Source organism: Tachysurus vachellii, chromosome 8, assembly GCF_030014155.1.
Source record: "Tachysurus vachellii isolate PV-2020 chromosome 8, HZAU_Pvac_v1, whole genome shotgun sequence".
Classification (NCBI taxonomy): Eukaryota; Metazoa; Chordata; class Actinopteri; order Siluriformes; family Bagridae; genus Tachysurus; species Tachysurus vachellii.
Genome location: NC_083467.1, coordinates 2,525,952 through 2,548,607, shown reverse-complemented (window position 1 = coordinate 2,548,607; position 22,656 = coordinate 2,525,952). Strand labels below are relative to the sequence as shown.

The window sequence follows — 22,656 nt, the reverse complement described above, 5'->3', positions numbered from 1 at the left end:
TCGGCCGCCTGCGACACGTCTGCTTCGTATCGCGCTTACATCACTTCCTACGCTCCTTCCTAAAGTCTGAAATGCAAAACGAGGCATGTCCGCTACGGTCTAACTCTGAAGCGCTAGGGCACTTTGCCTGAATAAAACGTATCTGTCACGGAGGCCTAGAACAACAAAGTGCACTTAACAGATCAGAGCGCATCTGCCGTGATGATGGATGGAGAGCAGAGAGAAGAGTCCGGGCAAGATCCTTCTTGCCGTGTGCCATCGAGTTCCAGTATAGCAGCAGTTTAACATCAAACCGTTTTTTTCCCTCTGTGATCTACACCCAGTGAATGAGTTGAAATGAAATCTTTTAAGATCAGTCGCTGAAATCTTTTGAAGTTCTACTTTAATTTATTAGATGCATTTCATGTTTGCTGAATTTGTTCATCAGAAACTAAAAAAACGTCACAGCTTTTAAACGTTTTAAACGTTGCAGGTTGTTTCCTCACAGGACGAGTCTTGTTATTACCATTTATTTTGTACACGTGCATAAACATCTCCGCGCTGCACCGCGCTACAGTCATCGAAAAATATCACTGCGATACTTTTGAAAAAATGAGTTTGAGGTAAAGAAATTTTTACATTCTGCTGAATCTTTCTATCATTGTTTTTTTGTCATCTGCAGCGTAATGAGCTGAAATTGTACTAATCCTGTTCCTGGATATTACAGAGCTTGGTCGAGAGGATGTCGGTGTGGGATCGGTATCGGGTATCAGTCGATGCTCGGAGCTTCAGCGTCAGTGTCGTGTTTTAAAAATGGAAGAAATTGGGACTGGTGTTTATCTGTTACCCAACAACGCGCTGCACATCTAAAGGCACGAGGAATACATTTGTTTTTGTTCCTTACATCCTTCCATGTGTGATATTAATCCTCAGTTATTGATTGTGCTCGTGAGCCTCCAGCTGCAGGATCATTAAAACAGAGCCACCGACTGCATCCAGTGCTCGATTACGCTGTGCTAAGACACTTTTGTTTGTTTTTTTAAATTAAATAAATTCAGGTGCACAATAAGCTAAACGGCAACATGACTGCTGTAGGTAAGCTGAAGAAGAACAAACTCTAGGTTGTTGAGTTTTCTCTCTTTGAGATAAACATATAAAAAAGATTTTTCGGTCAACTGTTAGTCATGAAGAGCTCGCGGAGCGTCGGTGTGAAGTTCGTTAAAAAAAAACTCCTTTTTAAAACCCTTATAAACTGCTTGTTCTTACAGAAAACAGGAAGATTTCTTATTCAAACGGCACGTTTACATATGTAATCGGTTACGTGTCTGTCACGCAACGTGCAAACCTGATTGGTCAGAATGTTTGCATTGTTTCTCTTTCTTTAACATGCACAGAATTCTGGAGAACATTTAAGAAGATTTAGTCCCTAAGCAGTGGTCAAGTCATTAACACAGTGTCATCACTGTACCACAAGCTGCTGCGGTAAAAACAAAAACGTTTCCATCTTCCTGCGGCATTCGTGTCACTGTCATGTCAGTGCGTTCCCAGCATGCCTCCTCCACGGAGAGCCGACACCTGCTTTTCCTTCATCTGCTCATTAACTAACACTTCTTGTGTTCCCCTCTGCGCTGCTCAGGTACTGCAGATTTCAGAGCATTTCTCATACTAGATCCTGCTTTATTTTCTTGTTGCTAAATACCTTCTGCTCCTGCACTGTAGCTGGAGTATCAGTATGTCTGGGGCTCCACGTTTCTCAACGTTCCTCTTTTTAAACGGTACCAAAAAAAGAGAATAAATTCTTATGACATGTCACACTAATTATCGGTTTATAGGGTTCTTCATGTTTTTTCATCTCATGATGTTAATAACACACACACACACACACACAAAAACCCACACAGCTGGCATGTTTTAGAGACACAAGGCAACGCAAGCTCTTTACAAAGTGACAATTCAAAGCACTGACGCTGATGTCTTCCACAAATGTTAAATAAACATCTCACAAAACTGCGCTGTATTGATGGTTCTACATTTTCTTTGTTTCTTTGTTTACGCAGACAAAATGATATTTCGTGTCACGCTGAAATGAACGAATATCTCATTAAAACCTATATTTCAGAAACTTTTACTTTGGGCGGGGGATTATGGGCTTGGTGATATTTAGGGTCCTGTCTTTTTGAAATCTGAAATCCTATTCAGAATCTTCAGGAATTTCATATTAAAATACGCTCCTTTAACGACGTGTACTTAATATAAACACTGAATTACAGACGGCACTACTGTCTGAGGTGCTGTTACAGAGAATTAAAGGTGGGGTCTCCGCTGTTTGAGAAATGGTTCAGAAAACTGAGTCGGGCCGGCAAACCTAACAAACACAAAACTTACGTGTAGCCAATGAGCAGAAAGGGGCGTGTCTTGTCAATATGGGCGGAGAGAGTGTTCAGTGCGCATGTGTGACATTAGCAGAAAGCGGTTTTAACATTGACATGGAGGATAAAAACAAAGAAAGAAAGCGAAGAAAGGCTTACGATAAGGTAAGAAGTAGGACGTGTTAATATAGGATCAGCTTTCCAGCACTGGAGAGAACTGAAGGAGCAGGAAGGCCTGCGATGGGACGCCGAAGCGCTTTTTTCCTTCTCGATAGGTGAGTAACGTTGGTTTTGCTTTGTTACACAGAACTAATATATGCCTTTGTCCTTTACATGATTATGCTTGTGTGTCATTTTTGCTTGTTTGTTTATCTGCAATCGTATTGTTCTTCCCTTCAGCTATGATAAAGACACATTTCTTTCCATTATTTGCCTGGGTTACGTATGTATGTGTGGGCGGAGCTATCAATACAGGGGTGGGACCCATTTGTGTTAGGGGTGTGTTTGTTTTGGTGATTTTATATGTCAACATTGGCTTTCAAACAACGGAGACCCCACCTTTAATCAACACCTTTTAACAGTGTGACACCGTGTGACTTCAAGCGACACAGTGGTGGAAACCTGTAGAGTTTTGTCCAACATTAAACTTCTTTACCGTTATGCTACCGTTACGAAAGTCTGCGATCTTTCGGAAATTCCCTCGTTTTTCTATCAGGGCCTCGTACACCTTTTTCTGTTCTGGTTAGAAGCAGTTTGCTCTGTTCTATGAAGGGAGTAGAGAACCACAGCATGGTAGGAGAAGATCATGAAAATAAAAATAGATCTTTCTTCCTGTCCATTTTTAAACCTGTAAACAAATCCAACTCCTGATGCTCCAGATACTAAAGTAACCTAAAGAAGGCAGCTTTTATTTCTCCCTTAATCGGTACGACGGTGTTCAGCTGCGCAAGCGCAATTACTATAGAGTTTACTAATAATCAATTAGTCTTGGATTAGCAAACACAACATGAGAATGAACCAAAGGACCGACGTTTTCTGACGACGGGCTTCTGTGGGACAAAGTAGATCTTTCTTTAAAAATGATCTCATAAAATGTATTTTTTAAAATGGATAAATATCTGTTTTTTTTTTTTTTTTGGAAAGCAAGAAAAATTTATAAGCGATCCCAAACTACTGAGGCAGAGTCTCGACATGTTCGCTACGCTGCGGTTTCGCCGCTAGTTTCATTCTAATAAATCTCAACGCTGAAATAATGATCGTATTAAGGAGGCTGGCCAATTTTTTCAAAACATTCACGTATGAGAGCTTCTAACCATCCAAGGCAAGAAAACCCAATTAAATAAATACATAAATAAATAAATACAGTATGCATTGTATCAACAAATTGTGTTCATTCGAGCCAAACAGCTTCAGGAGTGGAGGAGGTTGAAACGACAGGTAACATCGCGATATAAGCGCTTCGCGCTTTACGAGGAGCCTTGGACGAACTACGCGGCAGACCGCCTTCGTCAGGAAAACAGCACCGTGATTTTATCACAGCCTTTTAGGTCTCTTCTTCATTTTTAATTATCCTTCAGCGGTAATGTATCCTTGTGATTATTTAGCTCAGACTGCGGGAACATAAAACTGTCTTTTCTGTCACCTACACAGTGTGCTGCGTGAGCAATTCAGCCGAAGACACGGAGTCGATCTGATATCTTTAAAAGATATACACGCTGCTATTCTGCACATCGAATTTTAAATCTCTGTCTTTCAGTATAGTGGTTTGCTACGACAACTTCCCACCGCTCGGTGTTGTTACTAAGGCAAAAACAAAACAAAACAAACACAAGACAACATGATAAGTGCTCAGATTGTCAGTGTAGAAATTAGAAGAAAATCTGTGCCGCAAGGCTGTTATTAGCATGAGTCCTGGGTGACCTGTGCGTGAGTGGTCAAGGTGTGATTAGGGTCAAATGGATCTCGAGGACGACTGGTATGCGTATGTTCGTGTCACATTTGGAGTGTGAATGTGACTCGACGCGTCCCTGACGGCAATAAAGCACCGACTATTTGTCATGTCATGGTGCTAGCTGGAAAATATGTCATTCATGCAAGAAAACTACTACTACAGTCTCTACTACAGTCTCTACTATGTTGTGGAGAACTAGCCTGATAGTGCTTTGTGGAACCGAACTATAATCTTGTTCATCTCATGTCTCCTTCATTTATAAGTTTTATCCACAGATCATGCAATTGAAATGTTGGAAACAGCACATACATGGAAAAGGTGGAGCATTTCTGCCTGAAAAGAAATGCGGTGGAAGGCTGACGTAATAAATGCGTTCGACAGGCTTTCTACAGCGGAAACGATGTATGAAATCCGATCGCAAGTGGTCACTGGAGACACGTTTATAATAACAGGTGTGAACCGGGCCTTAGCTTCTCTTGTCCGTGTTTGCCAAACAGATGAAGATGTACGAATGCCTACGGTCTCAAAAGGTAAACAGAGCTTTTAATGAAGGAAATGAAACTGTTTAGTTATCATAATTAGTTACAGCTACAAACTCGTTATGTGTACTCACACACCCGACTTTAGTTTACTTGTTAACAATAAATGAATTGCAAAAGAAACAAAACACTAACGCCGACGTGTAGTCAGCTTCTGGTGTTTTTTCCCTGTGACAGACATCCAAACAGAAACTGAACAGCATCACGTGAAAACCATGACGTAGCGAAAAATACGGGTCGGTGGCGTCAGGTGGCAAAACAGTGAACAAAAGGGAAGTACGTGCCATAGCGTGGGGGGGGGGATATGTGACACAGAAAAAATGAGCAGAATCAATGACAAACTTTAAAAAAAAAAAACATTTTTAAGATGATAAAGCTATGAAAGATAACAGAACCTGCCCAGGTGCAACACAGACCTGTCCTTATTTCCGTCACTGATGTGAAAGTGTAAGGCAAGCTGTTATTTAAACAGATGCACGCTGTATTTATCCTTGTCATGGGCGTACGCGCAAATATGCAAATAAGAAGAAAGTTAATCCAGGGTTTAAGAATTAACAATGTGAAACGTCAGATTATGAAGAGCCAGGATTAGCTGTTAACCCCGGGTAAAGTATGAACTATGTGATAACCTCAAATAACAGTACTCGGGATTCGTTTACGTCGTATTTACAGTGAACTATTTGAACCCTACTCCTACCTGTTCACCCTTTTAAGCACCACAGTTAATTAATTTGTATCTCCTTAAAACCTGTTTGACTGTAATGCGCTATTTCTCTCCATAATAATCAGTCCTGTTGTGTTCTTGAAAATTTTTGAACCTACTTGTGGGAACAGAGACCACACACCACTTCCTTCTCTGGTCACATGACACTCGCTCGTGCGAGTGTAAAGACCTGGGACCCGAGCCACGGATAAAGATGTTGAAATGCTGTGCAACTGTTGCTGGTGCAAAAAAAATCTCGCTTCCACCGGGTGACGTTTTTAAAAAGTTAGAAAAGAAATATCTTTACAAAAAAATAAAACAACACTGCTGCACAATCCTTCCGCATTTCTAGCACAAATCTCTTTCCTAATATGAATCTTTGAACTGGTCTATTTAAAGGGTTCGGTTCAGATAAAAGCAATAAATAAATAAAGGCCACTCAATATCTGCGCTACAGAAAGTTTTGCCCCTTGCGAGATAGAAAAAGTCGTTCTTAAACGGATTACACTTTTTTATATTGTCCTGCAATCATCAGAGCAAGGACTCGCACTGTCCTCAGCCCTTTCCTAACTGCCCCGCTGACAGGACGACGTTAATTTCGAGCTCTGCGGTACAGGGTCGAAGAAAAGCGTCAAGGGACAAAAGACAGCACTTTTTGATTTCGAATAACCTCTCCGTCAGCACTGGTCAAGCCGAGGCTGTAAATAATTCACGCGGGCACCTCCATCTTGGAAACGACGACCTGCCTGTGTTATATAAGTCCACTTGGTAAGGAGGATCAAAATACAAGCAAGGTCAAGCTATCAATCAAAAAAAAAAAAAAGTTAATTAATAAATAAACAGGCAAAAAAAAAAGAAAAACATTCGAAATATGGAGAGTTAAACATAAAATCCTCTCCATAGTTAAATGGCTGGAGGACAATTCAAACGCTATTTACATATTTTATTGCTTTACATGTGCAAGAATTCCGTTTGTTCGACTGCAATCGCAAACGAGCCAAGTGTGCTACGAGTTGTTAATAAGGAGGTAATAATCTCTGAGAGCCTGAGAATACGGCTCCAAATGGACATCTGATCTCGAGGGAGAAAAACATCCGTCCGAGCGGCATTAAAGAAACATGCAGGAGAAACGCTAATTGCCTCTTTTCACCAAGGAAACAAAACAAATTAAATGTTTTCACTACGAGTTAAATATTTGCTAACGGCTCAGCAGATGACATGCTGGAATTAAAGGTGCTGAAAATCATCGTCTCTTTGAGCTCCGATGTCTTTTGTGGTTAGTGGTCAAGGTGAGACTGCAGGGACAAAATATGACTAATTGGCCTTCTTTTTATAACTAGAAAGAGCGCTGTTTTTCTGTGGCTCCTACTCCTTGTTTTTGTCATTTCGTGACCTCACGCTGAAAATATGAGGCTGGATTGTTTGCTAATGCAAAGGCTTACCAAAATTACCCGTTGGTGTGTTCGCCATGGCTTGTGGGGGTAAAAAAAATGTGTGTTATCCTGACTGGAAGGGAAAACCTTTGTTTTGGGGATCTGCTGGAGAAGTGGCAGGATCTGATTTACAAAAGAAAATTTCCTCATCGTGTCAAAACTAGAATTACGGATGATGCCATGTCAAAGTAATGATGTTAGAACCTACCCAAGAAACACGACGCACAGGCAGAGCGTATGTTCCTTCTCCTTGCTGTTGCTACAAACCCAAAACTATGGGATGAACTGGAAACCCACATGATGAGAGAACACGCTTAAAGATATGTTAGTCTGCTCGCCCACACTGTTTAAACAAACGCTCTTGTTTGACGTTCAGTAAAATCTCCGGATAATGAGCCGACCTGAACATCGGATAAACGTTCGAGCTAAAGACAGAAACAAAGACAAACTGTCTTTTTCTTGATAAGATCTTAGACTTTCAAACATCTCTCCAGACTTTTGTTCTTTTTTATTGTATGTCAATAACGCCATTACTGAACGGCAGGTGGCAAAGCAGTGCCAAATATTCAAATATACTGTACAAGAATGTTGTGTAATGAAGCGATTATAACGGGTACCGATTCGAACCACCAACGCCGGTGTTTGTTGTGCGAATATCATAAACTTCACCGCACACTTTCATTCCGACCAAAACACTCGGAGCAAGCTGACATGATTTACAGCCGTATCCTGCAACATGATTGTGCGAGGGAAGAGGCGTGCTTTGTATTTGCATGCTCAGCTAAACAGTCACCTGCAAAGGTCGACTACGTCTCTCGACTGCATGTTGGTAAATGTAAATGGCTCAGAGAGGCGTGAGGTATGAATAATGTTTAATTAACCTTACACTGGCAGATGCCCAGCTTTGGCCCACTTGGCAATCAGGCACTTTAACCATGCCAGAGCTCATGTGGTCAAGCCAATCGATGTGAAAAGCCTCACCTGAATTACTCGTCTGGTGCACAGCGCCTGTCTTTAATTTCTCAAATGCGGGAGCACTTGAGCCTGGGCTGAACTATGCACTGCAATAATACAAAAACTCTGCTCTACATGCTAAATGCATTTCATTAAATCAAATTTTAACTTAAGCTTTACGTATAAACCTTCTGATCTGGCTTAAAACTGTGAATGAGGTTATTATGGTGGAATATTTTAGGTGGCGTGCGGCTTGTTTCCTTTGATTTGTTGTCTGATATTTGTTTACAAAGCAGCTCACATACTATTATGTACGACGCTATGGTTGTGGGCTAAATTAAACCGTTGAGGGCAAAAACAAATTGCCTAATAAACCAAGAGCCGCAAATTAAAGTCGGTAAACTAGTTTAATAAACACACGTGGCTCTGGGACAACGTATTCTAACAAAGATGCAACGCATAACACGCAAGTCTGCGTAGTTCAATTCTCTATGAAATATTGGTGCTAAATCAGGTCAGTGCTTTGATGCTAAAACACACATATACATCCATTCGCAGTATACACAGTACACACTGAATATGAACCTGGTTAGCAACGACTGATTGCAAAGCCTTCACTGAGCCAAGGTGCAACGTCGTCCCCCTAACTATCAGCGGTTGAAGAGAGTATCGCCTGTGGCTTTGGAAGGGTGTTGACTTACGCGGATAGAAGGGTTAAAAAGGGGGCGTGAGACAGTAACGTAATAATAACTTCCAATAACGTAAGACGTCTTGGTGTACTCGTTACATCATTACAGCAGATAAAAATACCGGAAGCTTATATCCAGCTGTAGCAGTTAACAAGCTTGTGAAGCTCGTTATAACATTCAAATAAAATTCTTTAAACTAGGCATATTGTGTGTCGGACAGCAGCAGAGATACTTAACGAGATCTTGAGAGCGGAGACACGTGCGTTTTTACGTTAGGTATCTATGATGTGTCAGACAAAGATATTTTGGTGATCTGAAGTCAGAAAGAAGTTTTGTGTGTGTTTTTAAACTTTAAATTCGAGCTTTTTCTGCTTTAACGTGAACTGCTGCTGTTAATCTACAATGCAACAAAAGAAAAGATAAATGCTGTTTTTAAAAACAGTACAGGGACAGCGCTAAACACACGTCCTACTATATCAACAGGGGATCATTTATATATTTATATATTAAAAAAAAATACTGCTTTGTGAATATGTACAAAAAAACAAGCTTCTTGTCTCTCTACTTGTGAATATTTAGCAGTATAGTACTTAGATGTATTAGAGGCAAATTCCCTGGTCGTTACTTAGATGCAACGTAGTATTAAGTGTGTTCGGCACTTTATTTACTGTGATGTAACGCTGATTTGGTTTATCAATGCAAGGCAATAAATTGTTCAATTGTTCACAACCATCATAATCTACGTGCCAGTTCTGAAGTTATAGTAAAGGGAAATTCTCTCGCGTGACTAGCCACATTCGACAACACTTTCACATCTGTAATGCAGAATCAGACCTGGTTACGAAAACACATGAAAAAGAAAAGATTCACACAATAAAATGCACATTCGTCCTTCACCTGTAAACCATAAACGTTCTCTTTAGGAGGATCAGTGCACGATTGTAAATCTTTGTAAAAGCCTGAGTTATCACATCTGTTCTTGCTTTTCTAACTGTTGGAAGTCATGTGATTGTAAATTTAACCGTTTCAGGTGTGACCCAGACTAATGAATAGCAGCATTCAGGGTTAAATAAGATTCCAATGAACATTAGGCTGTAAACTAATATGACGGTCCTGCCCCAGCTCTCCGGGGATGGGCTCCGGATCCGCCGTGACCCTGATCAGGATTAAGATGAGTGGGTGAATGAACTAATGAACCGTCCTCTTCAAAGCGAAAAGGAAAACGCTCATGAGGAGGACGGCAAACATTCCCATGTCCCTTAAGCAAAAAAATACACTGCTTCGTTTCGGAGGCTCATCTCTCTCTCTCTCTCTCTCTCTCTCTCTCTCTCTCTGTCACACACACTTCAGTAACAGAGTATTATGAAACACGGGTGGATCAGGTCTGATTTTTATCTGTTTATATGCAAACATGAGCTTTGCTCCATTTGGTATGATCAAATAATCATTCTCGTCCATTCTCCAGGTTTTTTTTTGACGTGTCGATCGACAGAGACGTTTCACGTGGAACACGGACACAAAAAAAATCATCAGAATGTGAACTGAAGTTCGGTGTTTGAATATGATTTACAGCTTAACAACGGGATCGAGCTCCAAATGCCGTGTATTTGAAGCCATACAAGATTTGTGTTTGTGTGTTAGTGTTATGTTATGTTATGTTATGGGCATGTTTTTACATCTCTCATGGGGATAAAAATCTCCCTATGAGGAAAAGTGCTTGTGTAGATTTAATGCATAACAACTACAAGGAATTAACGATATATGTTGGGTTATTGAGGCTGGTGTGTGTGTGTGTGTGTATGTGTGTGTGATCTCATCTCCTAGCATATTGTGTGGTTAAATCGAGTCAGACAGTAATGTTAAACCCACCTGAGGAGCATGAGATGAGGAACACTCCGAAGGCCAGTTTTGTCGCAGAACCCATTGTATATATTTATATATTTGCGGTCCTTTTAAAAAACCAAGTAGTTCTTTCCGTCAGAATCCGACAGGCCTCCAGTAATGTCCCTGTTCGCTCTCTTGACCAGTGATCAACTGCTTTAAAACACATCCATGCCGAAGGGTGGGTGGGTGTGTGTGTGTGTGTGTGGGGTGGGTTGGGGGGGTTTAAAAAAAATCCCAAGAATCCCAAGTGCTCGATAACGACCTATCGATGATCCACTCGATCATATAAAATCGTTTACAGCTCGAAACAACAAAACCAGAAAGAGAGACAGAAATCACGTAGGGGCGAAAAACACAGCTGTAGATTATATCTCTGTGTTGACGAGACGAACATTACGATCTAATAATAATAATAATAATAAAAAATAAATAATAAAAAAAAAATCTCAGTTTATTAATCGAAACTGAACAACAAATCAAAACGAGATCCCTTTCGGACAGATCACAGCTTCTCTCTGGGACACTTTTTTTTTTCTCCCCCCCCCCTAAACCAAACACTTAATAATTCTATAACTGACCACGTTAATGTTATTAAATCTTACAAATTCGACATTTTACAAGCGATAAAATAAAAACAAATCGAAATAAAACGTTTGTCACTTTTATCGGACAAAAGTCGTGGACGTTTGTATTCACATCCGCACGCTGTTAAAAATGACACCGAGGTAGATTAATACGTGTATTAAACGTCTGAATATACCGAACGGGTTAGTTTAATAAAATAGACAATAAAAAATAAAAATAAACAAGAGCTAACGAGGCTAAGGCTATATTTGTTAATTCACATTGTGTGCGCGAGCGTTCTCTTTAACGCACAATAACGTTATAGAGAAGACAAAATACTAGCGGATTTTTATCTATATGTTTTTATCTATATATATATTCGGTTTTTTCCCTGTTGTCTCTGAGGAAAAGAAATGAAGAAGAAAGAAAGAAAAAAAAAAAACAATCGGTTAAAACGTCGAAGCGGTGAAATGTCGACGGTTCGCCGGCGTCCGTTTGCCCGAATCGGGTCCCTCAGAGACGGTTAGCATGTCCGGCTAAAGGAGCAGCGAAAATTAGCAGCTTTGTCTTATTAAAAAAAACAAAAAATATATATATATATTCCTCCTGGTTACGCGTCTTGAGTTCGGATGAAACCGTGTTCTCTCTCCCTGTGTGTGTGTCTGTCTCTCTCCGGCTCTCCGTCAGTGAAGCGCTTCACACTGTAGGCATTACTGTATATCCAAGATGGCAGCCGGAGCGGGCGGATTGTTTGTGTTTTTTTTTTTTTCCTTCACTTTCCCCTCCCGTTGTGTGTACATGGAGCGTATAGGAAATGATTGACACGTCTCTTTACCAATCAGAGAGCTGGAAGGGATAAGAGAAGCGAATCATATTATGGTATGAATGAGAGCTGACTTAATCCCGCCTCCTTGTTGTGTGAAGGAGGAGCTGATGTGAAGTGAACGTTCACTATTCTTACTCTTATTGTGTGTGAAAAAGCACACGAGAGCTGGAAGATAAAGATAAAGACACTGAGACTGGGGTCGAGTACACAAAGTTTGTCTAGAGCTACGTACTGATAACGTAGTGAACGAGATGAACAATTAAAGCTCTAGATTTGTGGTGCTGATTAAATATGTGCAGTGTTTCTAGGCTCAATTTCAATGAATTTTTCTAATTTCCTTGTTTGGGCAGGACATTATATGACTATGACCCAAAAATTATTTCTCAGATTTCTCAAAATAATACACTATAAAGTGAATATCGTGCTTCGGATGTACCCCGAAACGCCAGGTTTAACTGATGATCTACATGGATTTCAACTAATTTGTCATCATTTTACAGTGTGGTTCCATCCAAATTGCCTTAGATTTTTACCATCATGATACCATTTAAATAACGTATCATATTTCTAAACAATGCCTTATTACTCTTCTTCTTACTCTTCTTCTTGTTTCGGCTTTTCCCTTCAGAGGTCGCCACAGCGAATCATCTCTCTCCACCTATCTATCCCTATCTTCTGCATCCTCAACGCCTGCACCTACTAGCTTCATATTCTCATTAATTACATCCATATACCTCCTCTTTGGCCTTCCTCTTTGCCTCCTGCCTGGCAGCTCCATGTCCAACATTCTCTAAACAATGCCTTATTACTAATGTGTCATAATTTTCATGCTCGCGTAATTAACAAGCACAAGGCACACGATGCTCGGTGGCCGTGATGCAAGCGTTATTCGACTCTAATGTTGGGTTTTGTTTATTTGTAATCGTTTTCCTCCAGAATTAGTCAGTCAGTTTCAGTAATACATTATTTAACATTTTATCTCAATCCACAAAGCATCTCGATATACCAACAGCTGCTCAAATGTCATCCTAAATATTGAGCGATTTCGATTCGATTCTTTTAACGTTGGCAATCACACATGAAACCATTTTGTTCACAATCTATGATAATTCTACACTTGTGTGTGTGTGTGTGTGTGCTTGCACTGATCTACAAATACACATAATCCCCTCTGTTTCAAGCCTCATTACACCAAGTGTTTTCATTGCTGCAAAAATGCATTAGTCCTGTGCTCTAAGCTCATCCATTTTCTGGTGTAACGAGTGAGCAGAGGCATTTTAAAAAGTGTGCAGGGTGGAACACTTTCAAGCATTATGCCTTCCTAAGAGACGATTTTCTCCTAAACGGGTGCCGACTTTCACAATAGCCCTACTAAGCTACTATGAAGGTCAAATGCTGATGGGCATTGATATCGTCCCTTCACATTTTCTCCCACTCTTGATATATAAAACCTTAAATATTGCAGCGGACTGCAACTTTCTTTTTCTTTTCTTTTCTTTTCTTTTTTTTTTTTTTTTTTGCTATCCACCAGTTTTTGTTCTCTTTGGCTCCCTTGCTTTCTTCTCTCCAGCGAATTTTAGCTAATATTATTAGCTCAGTGTCATGTATTCCAAGAGTCACCTTTTATTCCCTAATCCTTCCAAATGAACAGATAATGCTAGTCATTATTGACTGAAAGAAACCATTAGGATGAAAAATATTGTGCAGATTTTGGCAAGGATTTGATACTCTGACATCTTGATGCATTTACACAATGTCCTTGTACTGTTCATTCTTCTCTTATTAGATAGACATGACATGGCAAGTTGGTTTTATCTGATGGATTTCGGTGTCTCTAAAAATATATTGTGATTTTAATTTAAAGACACTTTGTCTTCTCTTTTTGAAGGATGTTATTCTGTTTATCTATAAGCTGTAATTAAGCTTTCAGTAAGATGTAATTTGTTCTGTAATAAGAAGGTAATATATGCACAGAGTTCATGCTGCAGGCGTGTCATGTTCCTGGAGGCATGTCATGTTCTCTGTGGAATTCCCCAGATAAAGGTTGCACAGCTTATTTACAAACTCTAACGATTTTTTTTTAACGATGCTTCAAGCTTAGGGAATTCTCAGCATTAAGGACTATACACTTCACATTCAGTCTTTTCTAAAATACCATGCACACTTGATTATTTATTGTAAAGTGTGTTTGCACTGAGAGCTTGGAGGCAACTTGGTATAAAGGTGATCTAATCCCCATGATGGATGCACACTAAGTTCTTGGTTTAACTTGTCACATTATTATTATGTAGCATTGCTAAAGTGTTTCAAGTGGCACATCGTTTGTTAATACATGCAGTATTTTCACTTGACTAACAACGTGATGGGTTGATTATTTTTTAGAAACCGCATTATCCTTTGTTAGAGTCGTCACTAATTCTGGAGCTCCTCCCAAAAACAGAGCAGACAAGGCAGGAATATACCATGAATGAGACACCGGTCTATTGCAGGACATCAACATACATACTGTATAGGCTTGCATTCATTCACATCCAGCATGAATGAAAAGACGGCACGTCCAAACTCTGGGATGGTTTTGGAAGGTAGAATGAAACTCTAGGATTGTGAGCTGTGAGGCATCGATGCTACTATTGCATCATGTTATATTATGAAAGTGTGAGTTTATATCTGGGGGGGGCACGGTGGCTTAGTGGTTAGCATGTTTGCCTCACACCTCCAGGGTTGGGGGTTCGATTCCCGCCTCCGCCTTGTGTGTGTGGAGTTTGCATGTTCTCCCCGTGCCTCGGGGGTTTCCTCCGGGTACTCCGGTTTCCTCCCCCGGTCCAAAGACATGCATGGTAGGTTGATTGGCATCTCTGGAAAAATTGTCCGTAGTGTGTGATTGTGTGAGTGAATGAGAGTGTGTGTGTGTGTGCCCTGCGATGGGTTGGCACTCCGTCCAGGGTGTATCCTGTCTTGATGCCCGATGGCGCCTGAGATAGGCACAGGCTCCCCGTGACCCGAGAATGGTTCGGATAAGCGGTAGAAAAGGAGTGAGTGAGTGAGAGAGTTTACATCTGACAATAATCTTCTTCTTCTTCTACTTTCGTCTTTTCCCGTTAGGGGTCGTCACAGCCAATTATCTGTTTCCACTTAACTCCATCCACAACATCCTCTAATCTCGCATCAATTCGCACCAAACTGGATGAATCAATTGTCACATCCCATGATGCCGTGTTTACCTCCGAACTATCGGTCAGGTGCAAAAATCCAAGAAACCCAGTAACTGCAAATGATTAAATATTTAGTTGGATATTCTCTGTTGTCAGACTAAATAGCTTAAGTATACTTTCAAGGACGAGATCTGTTTAGAAAGGAAGGCGGTTACGGAGATGAGGTCAACGACAACATGACCCTCGCCTGAAAATTGAGCCCTTGACTCCTAAGCACCTACTCTTTCTGCGCCTTCCAGTTCACAGAGCCGAGAGCCAGCAAATCGCATTACACGCTGCCCTCTTCAAGCACATTAAAGCTTAGGCTTTGGAATGGGAAAGGAAAAACCCTCATCTATACTTATAGTATAAAGCACTATAATTGATCTCTTTAGTTCTTGATTTGATCGGTATCATTAAGGTAAGTCTCATTACCTTTTTAATCACATCGGGGTTAATGATAAGGAGACTGAAATTTTAAAAGAAGAGAGATATTGGTCTTGCTTATGTCTTGTTAATGATCCAAAGTCTATTGGAAGGATTAATCCACCTTATCAGTCATTATCATCAGTATCTTTATCATCATCACACACACACACACGTCATAAGCAGAACTTTTGTGTGTCTACTGTGCAGTAGAAAACACTTTCATAGTGGGTCTTCTTCACACATGAAGACCACTGTAGTCAGTACACATACCCAACATTCTTTTCCTCTTTTTGACATGCCAGCTTTACAGAGAAGATGATCTACATCTTACAGATGGAGCAGCTGGGTATGAGCCTAACCGTATTCTATCCTCCTTTACAACTCCATACATTCTCTTCAAACTAATACCTCTTATGGGTGAACAATAATAATGATTGACTCGGTTCCCTTTTTATATGTTGCACTAATATAGGATAGCATGCTCAGTGCCCCACCGAACAACTTAAGCTACGTTCACACATGTTGATTTTATGGCTGCAAATCTCCAGTTGCTGTACTATGAAGATAAAAGTAGGCGCAACCAGTAGACTGGTTGCCATAGTAATAACAATTATCTGCTGATTTTCTACAGTTAGGGTGCATCTAGCATTCCACTTGATAACAAATCAGTTTTCTTGCCACTAAAATGAAAGATTCTGGAGGGAGATTTGGTGTTTGGGTATAAATACAGTATTTTATATTTGCATCATATGATACTAGATGAAGGAGATGTAGTGTTTGTTCTTCGCCACAGATCACACGCTCTATACTGTCTACACTATACAGTATGTCACGTCTCTGGGCACGTCCACATATAGTCACCAAAAATGTTGCTGTAGCTCATGTCACCCGCAGCTACCGGCTCTCATTGAATATAAAGTTTTCTGGTTTCTTTTGTCACTGCAAGTCGCTGTTTATCATTATAATTGCACCTACTGGTCAACAATGTGAACTACAACTTCAACTTTGCCCATTGCTCGCCTCCAGGACTGGAATTAAATCAGTTGCTAACAAGCTAAATCAGTTGTTTTATAGCAAATAATTAAATATGATTAATCAAATGCAGGGTGTAAGTTCTATGATGTGTGGAAGCACATTTCTTTGATAAGATATATCGCAAAAATTGGGGTTATGTTGAATGGATAATGTCCATATATCAGAAACGCGTGCACATCAGCGTGACCTCGTTTTACCCCTCAAACAAAGTCTGAGAAAAACAATAAACGATTTTTTTTTCTGCTATATGTTTTTCTTTATTTGTCTCATACGCTGACAGTGTCAAAGCTTCACAATGAGCTGTATTGCAGCGTGTTGTCGACTTTCAACTGCCCGTCAACACGAATCAAATCTAACAGCTTCTTGACTACCAGCTAAACTACCTCACTAACTTATTTCTATATCATGTTTATAAGCGTTGAATTGTGACGTATGAGATGAACGTCTTTTGTGTAGGCGGTGTAGCATGATGTGTAGGGGGTGTTTATTTATTCACAGTGAGCTTGCTGGTTGATCATAAATGACACATATGGTTATTTACCTCTGATTATACATGGATAATCATTATGTCATGAAATTAGATTAGATTAGATTAGATTAGATTAAATATTTCTTCCAAAATTGCTTCCATGCCTGTACACAAGACAAGTGCATTTAGTTATTTCACCATATTGGAGTGCATGTATTGGAGAAACAGCAAAGCTGTTTAATTTTACAAGTCACTAAGAGTCTATGTGCCTTTTCCTGCACTTTAATTTGCAAGTTCCTCTTTAAAAACCTTGTCACTAAGTGCCATGTTCAGATGCATAATAAAATAAGGAAGCTTGAGCTCAAACCTTGAGTTCTTCTAGAATTCCAAGCCAAATGTCATTCAGTTCTTTCCTGCATCATATGAACAAATCTAATTAAACAAATCTATAAATATGGATATTTTGATAAATAAAAGCAGACATTATATGCAGTATACAGCATAGTGTGCTGGTAGGTTGGAATAATAATTAAGAAAAATAAAAAGTTATAAAAATACATAATGCCATCATTTCGATATCATTGGACCTTCGATATCATTGAACATTCCCTGGAAATGTTTGTGTGTGTGGAGTTTGCATGTTCTCCCCGTGCCTCGGGGGTTTCCTCCGGGTACTCCGGTTTCCTCCCCCTGTTCAAAGACATGCATGGTAGGTTGATTGGCATCTCTGTAAAATTGTCCGTAGTATGTGATTGAGTGAGTGAATGAGAGTGTGTGTGTGTGCCCTGTGATGGGTTGGCACTCCGTCCAGGGTGTATCCTGCCTTGATGCCCGATGACGCCTGAGATAGGCACAGGCTCCCCGTGACCCGAGGTAGTTCAGATAAGCGGTAGAAAATGAGTGAGTGAGAGTGAATATTTGTTAAAAAAGAGAAAAAAATAATAATATTTTAAGATTTGTGAACAATTTTGTATGATGGTGAAAAAAGTCTACACACCCAAGTAGCATGTCAAAAAAATTTTAAAAAAATAAAAAAGAACCCAAGATGAAATGAATGTATAGACATTTATGGAAAAACAATATTTTAGGGAGGGGGCACGGTGGCTTAGTGGTTAGCACGTTCGCCTCACACCTCCAGGGTCGGGGTTCGATTCCCGCCTCCACCTTGTGTGTGTGGAGTTTGCATGTTCTCCCCGTGCCTCGGGGGTTTCCTCCGGGTACTCCGGTTTCCTCCCCCGGTTCAAAGACATGCATGGTAGGTTGATTGGCATCTCTGGAAAATTGTCCGTAGTATGTGATTGAGTGAGTGAATGAGAGTGTGTGTGTGTGCCCTGTGATGGGTTGGCACTCCGTCCAGGGTGTATCCTGCCTTGATGCCCGATGACGCCTGAGATAGGCACAGGCTCCCCGTGACCCGAGGTAGTTCGGATAAGCGGTAGAAGATGAATGAATGAATGAATGAATGAATATTTTAGGGAAAATAAGAATAGGAATATTGACCTAGTTGCAGAAGTGTGCACACACACTAATACTTATGGGATGTGAAAAGTTAACAAATGAAATTTTAGTGAAAAATGTAAATTTTAGTGCAAATTAAAATTACAAATTAAAATTTTAGTGAAAACCTTAATAGTAAGCTGAAGAGGAAAAGGAATTTTACCTTTTAGCACTACAATGACCCAAAGCGTACATCCACATCGACAAAGGACTAGATTAACCAAAAGAAGATCAATGTTTCTGAACGATCTAGCCAGATCTCAGACCTTAAATCCAACTAAATATTTGCGGGGTGATGCGAAGAGGGCCGTGCACATGTGTAATAAAATCAAAAGATGCTTTAACAAAGTCTTAGTTTAGAGGTTTGCAGACTTACGCTACTAGATTATTGCAAGCAATTATTTTTTACATATGTCAATTTTTTTTAAGATAAATAATTTCCGACATAATTCCATTTTTTTTACATTACAAAAACCTGCCATTTTAACCTGGGTGTGTAGATTTTTTTAAAATATCCATATGCATATATGCTAATTAGTCTTAGTGATTATTTGACATTGAAGCAAAATGCAAAATCACTTAAGTAAAACTTTAACAGGATGCTTTTTAATTAGCCAAGGAGACTTCTTATTTGCTCTTTATTCACTCTACATACATACAAGCCAAAGTCCATTTTGTCCCAACCTTTGTGCAAAACAGAACTGTGTGTAGTTTCCTCCCTGGGTTAAAGAGTTACATGAATCCTGGACAATAATTAAACAGTAAAGAACACAATAAACAAGGACTACAAGCAATAAGGTACATAATATAAAAGCTAATACCAAGACAAACATTAGACGCTATAAAGCTTGGACATCGTTTATTCCAAGTTTAAGTATAAGCAATATGCTGTATAATATGTATAATATATAAAATGGAATAGATATTGATCTAGGATTAACAGTCCAGAACACTCAAACAACAATGTTTAGCATTCTACAGTACCTTAGTGAACACACCAGATGATTCTCATCAGATGAGGAGTTTTGGATTGAATTTGGTGAGGAGGTTTCTGGTGAATAGGGATTACCTAAGTGACACAGGAGGACTGGACATGTGCCCACTGAGCTGTAATCTCTGTAATATTACTCTTCATGTTGACTTGTGTTAGAGTGAAAAAAGAAAACAGCAAGAAACGAAAAGAGTGGGAGAGTGGGAGTCTGTAGGCGTCTGAGAAGAAAAGTGTGTTTGCTTGATGCATAAGTAGGGATAAGAGTGCATATTGTGAATGCAGATGTTTTGCAGTTTAAATCACTGGATTTGTGTATACTACACTCTCTCTCTCTATCTGTCTCTCTCTGTTTATCTCTATCTGTGTCTCTCTCTCTCTCTCTCTCTCTGTCTCGCTTTCTGTCTATCTCTCTCTCTCTCTCTCTCTCTCTCTCTCTCTCTCTCTCTCTCTCTGTCTCTCTTTCTCTATCTGTCTCTCTCTCTCTCTTTCTCTCTCTGTCTCTCTTTCTCTATCTGTGTCTCTCTCTGTCTCTCTCTCTGTGTCTCTGTCTCTATCTGTCTCTCTCTCTCTCTCTCTCTCTCTCTCTCTCTCTCTCTCTCTCTCTCTGTCTCTCTCTCTCTCTGTCTGTCTCTATCTCTCTCTGTCTCTCTCTCTGTCTCTCTCTTTATCTGTCTCTCTCTCTGTCTCTCTCCGTCTCTCTCTATCTGTCTCTCTCTTTATCTGTCTCTCTCTCTCTCTCTCTCTCTCTCTCTCTCTCTCTCTCTCTGTCTCTCTCTGTCTCTCTCTCTGTTTGTCTCTCTCTCTTTCTCTCTCTCTGTCTGTCTCTCTCTCTTTCTCTCTCACTCCCTCTCTCTCTCTCTCTCTCTCTCTTTCTCACTCTCTGTCTCTCTCTCTGTGTCTCTGTCTCTATCTGTCTCTCTCTCTCTCTCTCTCTCTCTCTCTCTCTCTCTCTCTCTCTCTCTCTCTGTCTCTCTCTTTATCTGTCTCTCTCTTTGTCTCTCTCTGTCTCTCTTCACTGTGTGTGTGTGTGCATACATTTTGAAATCTGTTGGCCTAAAAAAATAATAAAATAAAATTTCAACCTGCATCTATAACCTGTAAAGGTTTTCAGACTGAACTGTTAAAGGTTGTGTTGAACCGTATATGCCCTATCATACTTTCCCCATTTGCATCATGGTTACCATAGAGACAACACCACATGCCTTTTGTTTTGGCTTCAGTTCTTTTTTTTCTCTCCCTGTGTCACGCCCATGTCTTTTCAATGGTACGTTTTTTTTTCTCATTGTCTGCACCTGTTTCTTATTACCCTCTAATTAGTTTGAGCAATTCTTCCTTTTTGTCTTGCTGCAAAGTCTCGAGTATATTTTAGCATTGTATTAGTATTTCAAGCCTGGAGTCTTTGCCCTGAGCAGTTTCTTCTATGCTTATTAATGGATTATTCGGCACTAACTCTGACCACTACTACGACAATAATGTATTCTGTTACTGATTGTTGGAAAACCCCTTTAATAAAACTCTCTCACTGAGCACACACTCTTGTTTTGTGCCTCTGACAGAGAAGTAGAAATTCCCTTTGAAACTAACAGCCCTTCATTATCTAAAGGACCCTTCAATGGACCCTGCTGTTTTTTTTTTGTTCACCTGTATGCCAGATGACAGAATGTTGTCATACATATCCTTATACTGTATATTCATCTGGTGCTGATATCATTGTCTGATAATGCAAAGAGTCCATCAATCTTGGGGACTTTACAAAACCCAGCAGTACACCTAGTAAAGTCCTAACGATCAAGTCTGAGGTGACTGTGGTGAGGAAAAACTCCCTTAGATGGAAGTGGAAGAAAAATTAAGAGGAACCAGACCCAAAAGTGAACCTCATCCTCATTTAAGTGATACTGGAGGGTGTGATTATAAACTGTTATAAACACCAGAGTGTTATTATGAATAATGTCCTTTAGTCCTACAGTCAGATACAATCTGATAATTGTGTATTGATTAGGAGTTTGTTGTTCTCAAAGACCGCATGGAGTCGGGATCTTCTCTTTGAATGTCTGAAATCTTCATTAAGTGGAATCTAACTGGAGCTGGAACATCTCTTGGTGCTTCGGGATCCTTACAGGGTTGGCCTCTTCACACAGAAGGTCTGAAATCTTCATGGCATGGAACACAACTGGAGGTGGAACAAACTCCAGTTATATAAAGTATATACAAAAGTATATCGTCGCTGTCAGACAGAATCCTCGTATCTCCAAAACCGTTATTTTTCAGGAAATTAAAAAAACGCCGTACCTTATCTGCAGTGCACAGGGTTTAGTCCTCGTTGCAGTGGATTGTCTTGCGCTAAATTCCTGTCCTCAGACGAGCACCAGAACTAGCGGGGGTCAAGATTTTTTTTTCTTTGAGCCCAGTGTTTTGAAGACATTTACCTCAGAAGACGTGTTGATTCGTTGCGACTCTTATTAAGGAGAAATATGACGTGAAGCTCTCCCACGGAGTGAGGAAGAGGTGGACAGTTGAAGTGTCCAATGGAGTTATGAGATTTGCGCTCAAGCTATTTTCAAGACTTTAGATTGGTTAATAACTTGTAAAAATAACAGACCCACGTGGGGACTGACCAATAGCATCGATATGTGAAAAAATATGAAACTGACAAAATTTGGACATACGAGGTTTCCGCCCGACAGCGACGATATGATGGTATAATAGTAAAATGTAAACTTCAAATGCACACATATCCACATAATTACCACCTTAAAAAACCCTGAATCCTTATCGCACTGAAGTTGATTACTTCTGAATTAAAACTATCTCATTTCCCAAGTACCATTGACTTTATATTTCTGTGGAATGGCCTGAGGCTGGTGCAAGAAGTAGAGAGGCCTTAATTAGATTCGCTCTCTCATATGGAATGCTACAGGGTCAGACTCTGGTGCAAGATGTGTTCCCTGGTGTAAAAGCAGCCTTAGAAAAGGTAGATTATGGACTGACTATCTTTCAGTATCACCATACATAGTGTTTTAAGGGTTTCTTTGGAAGACAGATTTCAAAATGTGGTGACTAAAGATCTGAAATGATCTGGATGAAATTTTTCACCACATCCTCGCTAAACCTTTCATATCAGCTACTGTATATCTGCTTTAGTGGCCTGCTAAC

The 22,656-nt window shown here is 40.0% G+C and overlaps 1 protein-coding gene across 3 annotated transcripts in view; it reads right to left on the bottom strand.

Annotated features, from left to right (window-relative positions):
* acvr2aa (activin A receptor type 2Aa) overlaps positions 1-11,794 on the bottom strand; it is a 42,521-nt gene extending 30,727 nt beyond the window's left edge. For 2 of the 3 annotated variants that reach the window (XR_009648934.1, XM_060875721.1), the window contains exon 1: positions 10,487-11,793. Coding sequence is in view for 2 of the 3 variants with exons in the window: in XM_060875721.1 (XP_060731704.1) it covers positions 10,487-10,541 (55 nt within the window). In the remaining variant the exon portion in view is untranslated. Of the gene's footprint in view, positions 1-10,486 lie in introns of all 3 variants that reach the window. The other variant, XM_060875722.1, reaches the window with a different exon arrangement.
* Positions 11,795-22,656: the final 10,862 nt, after the last annotated feature.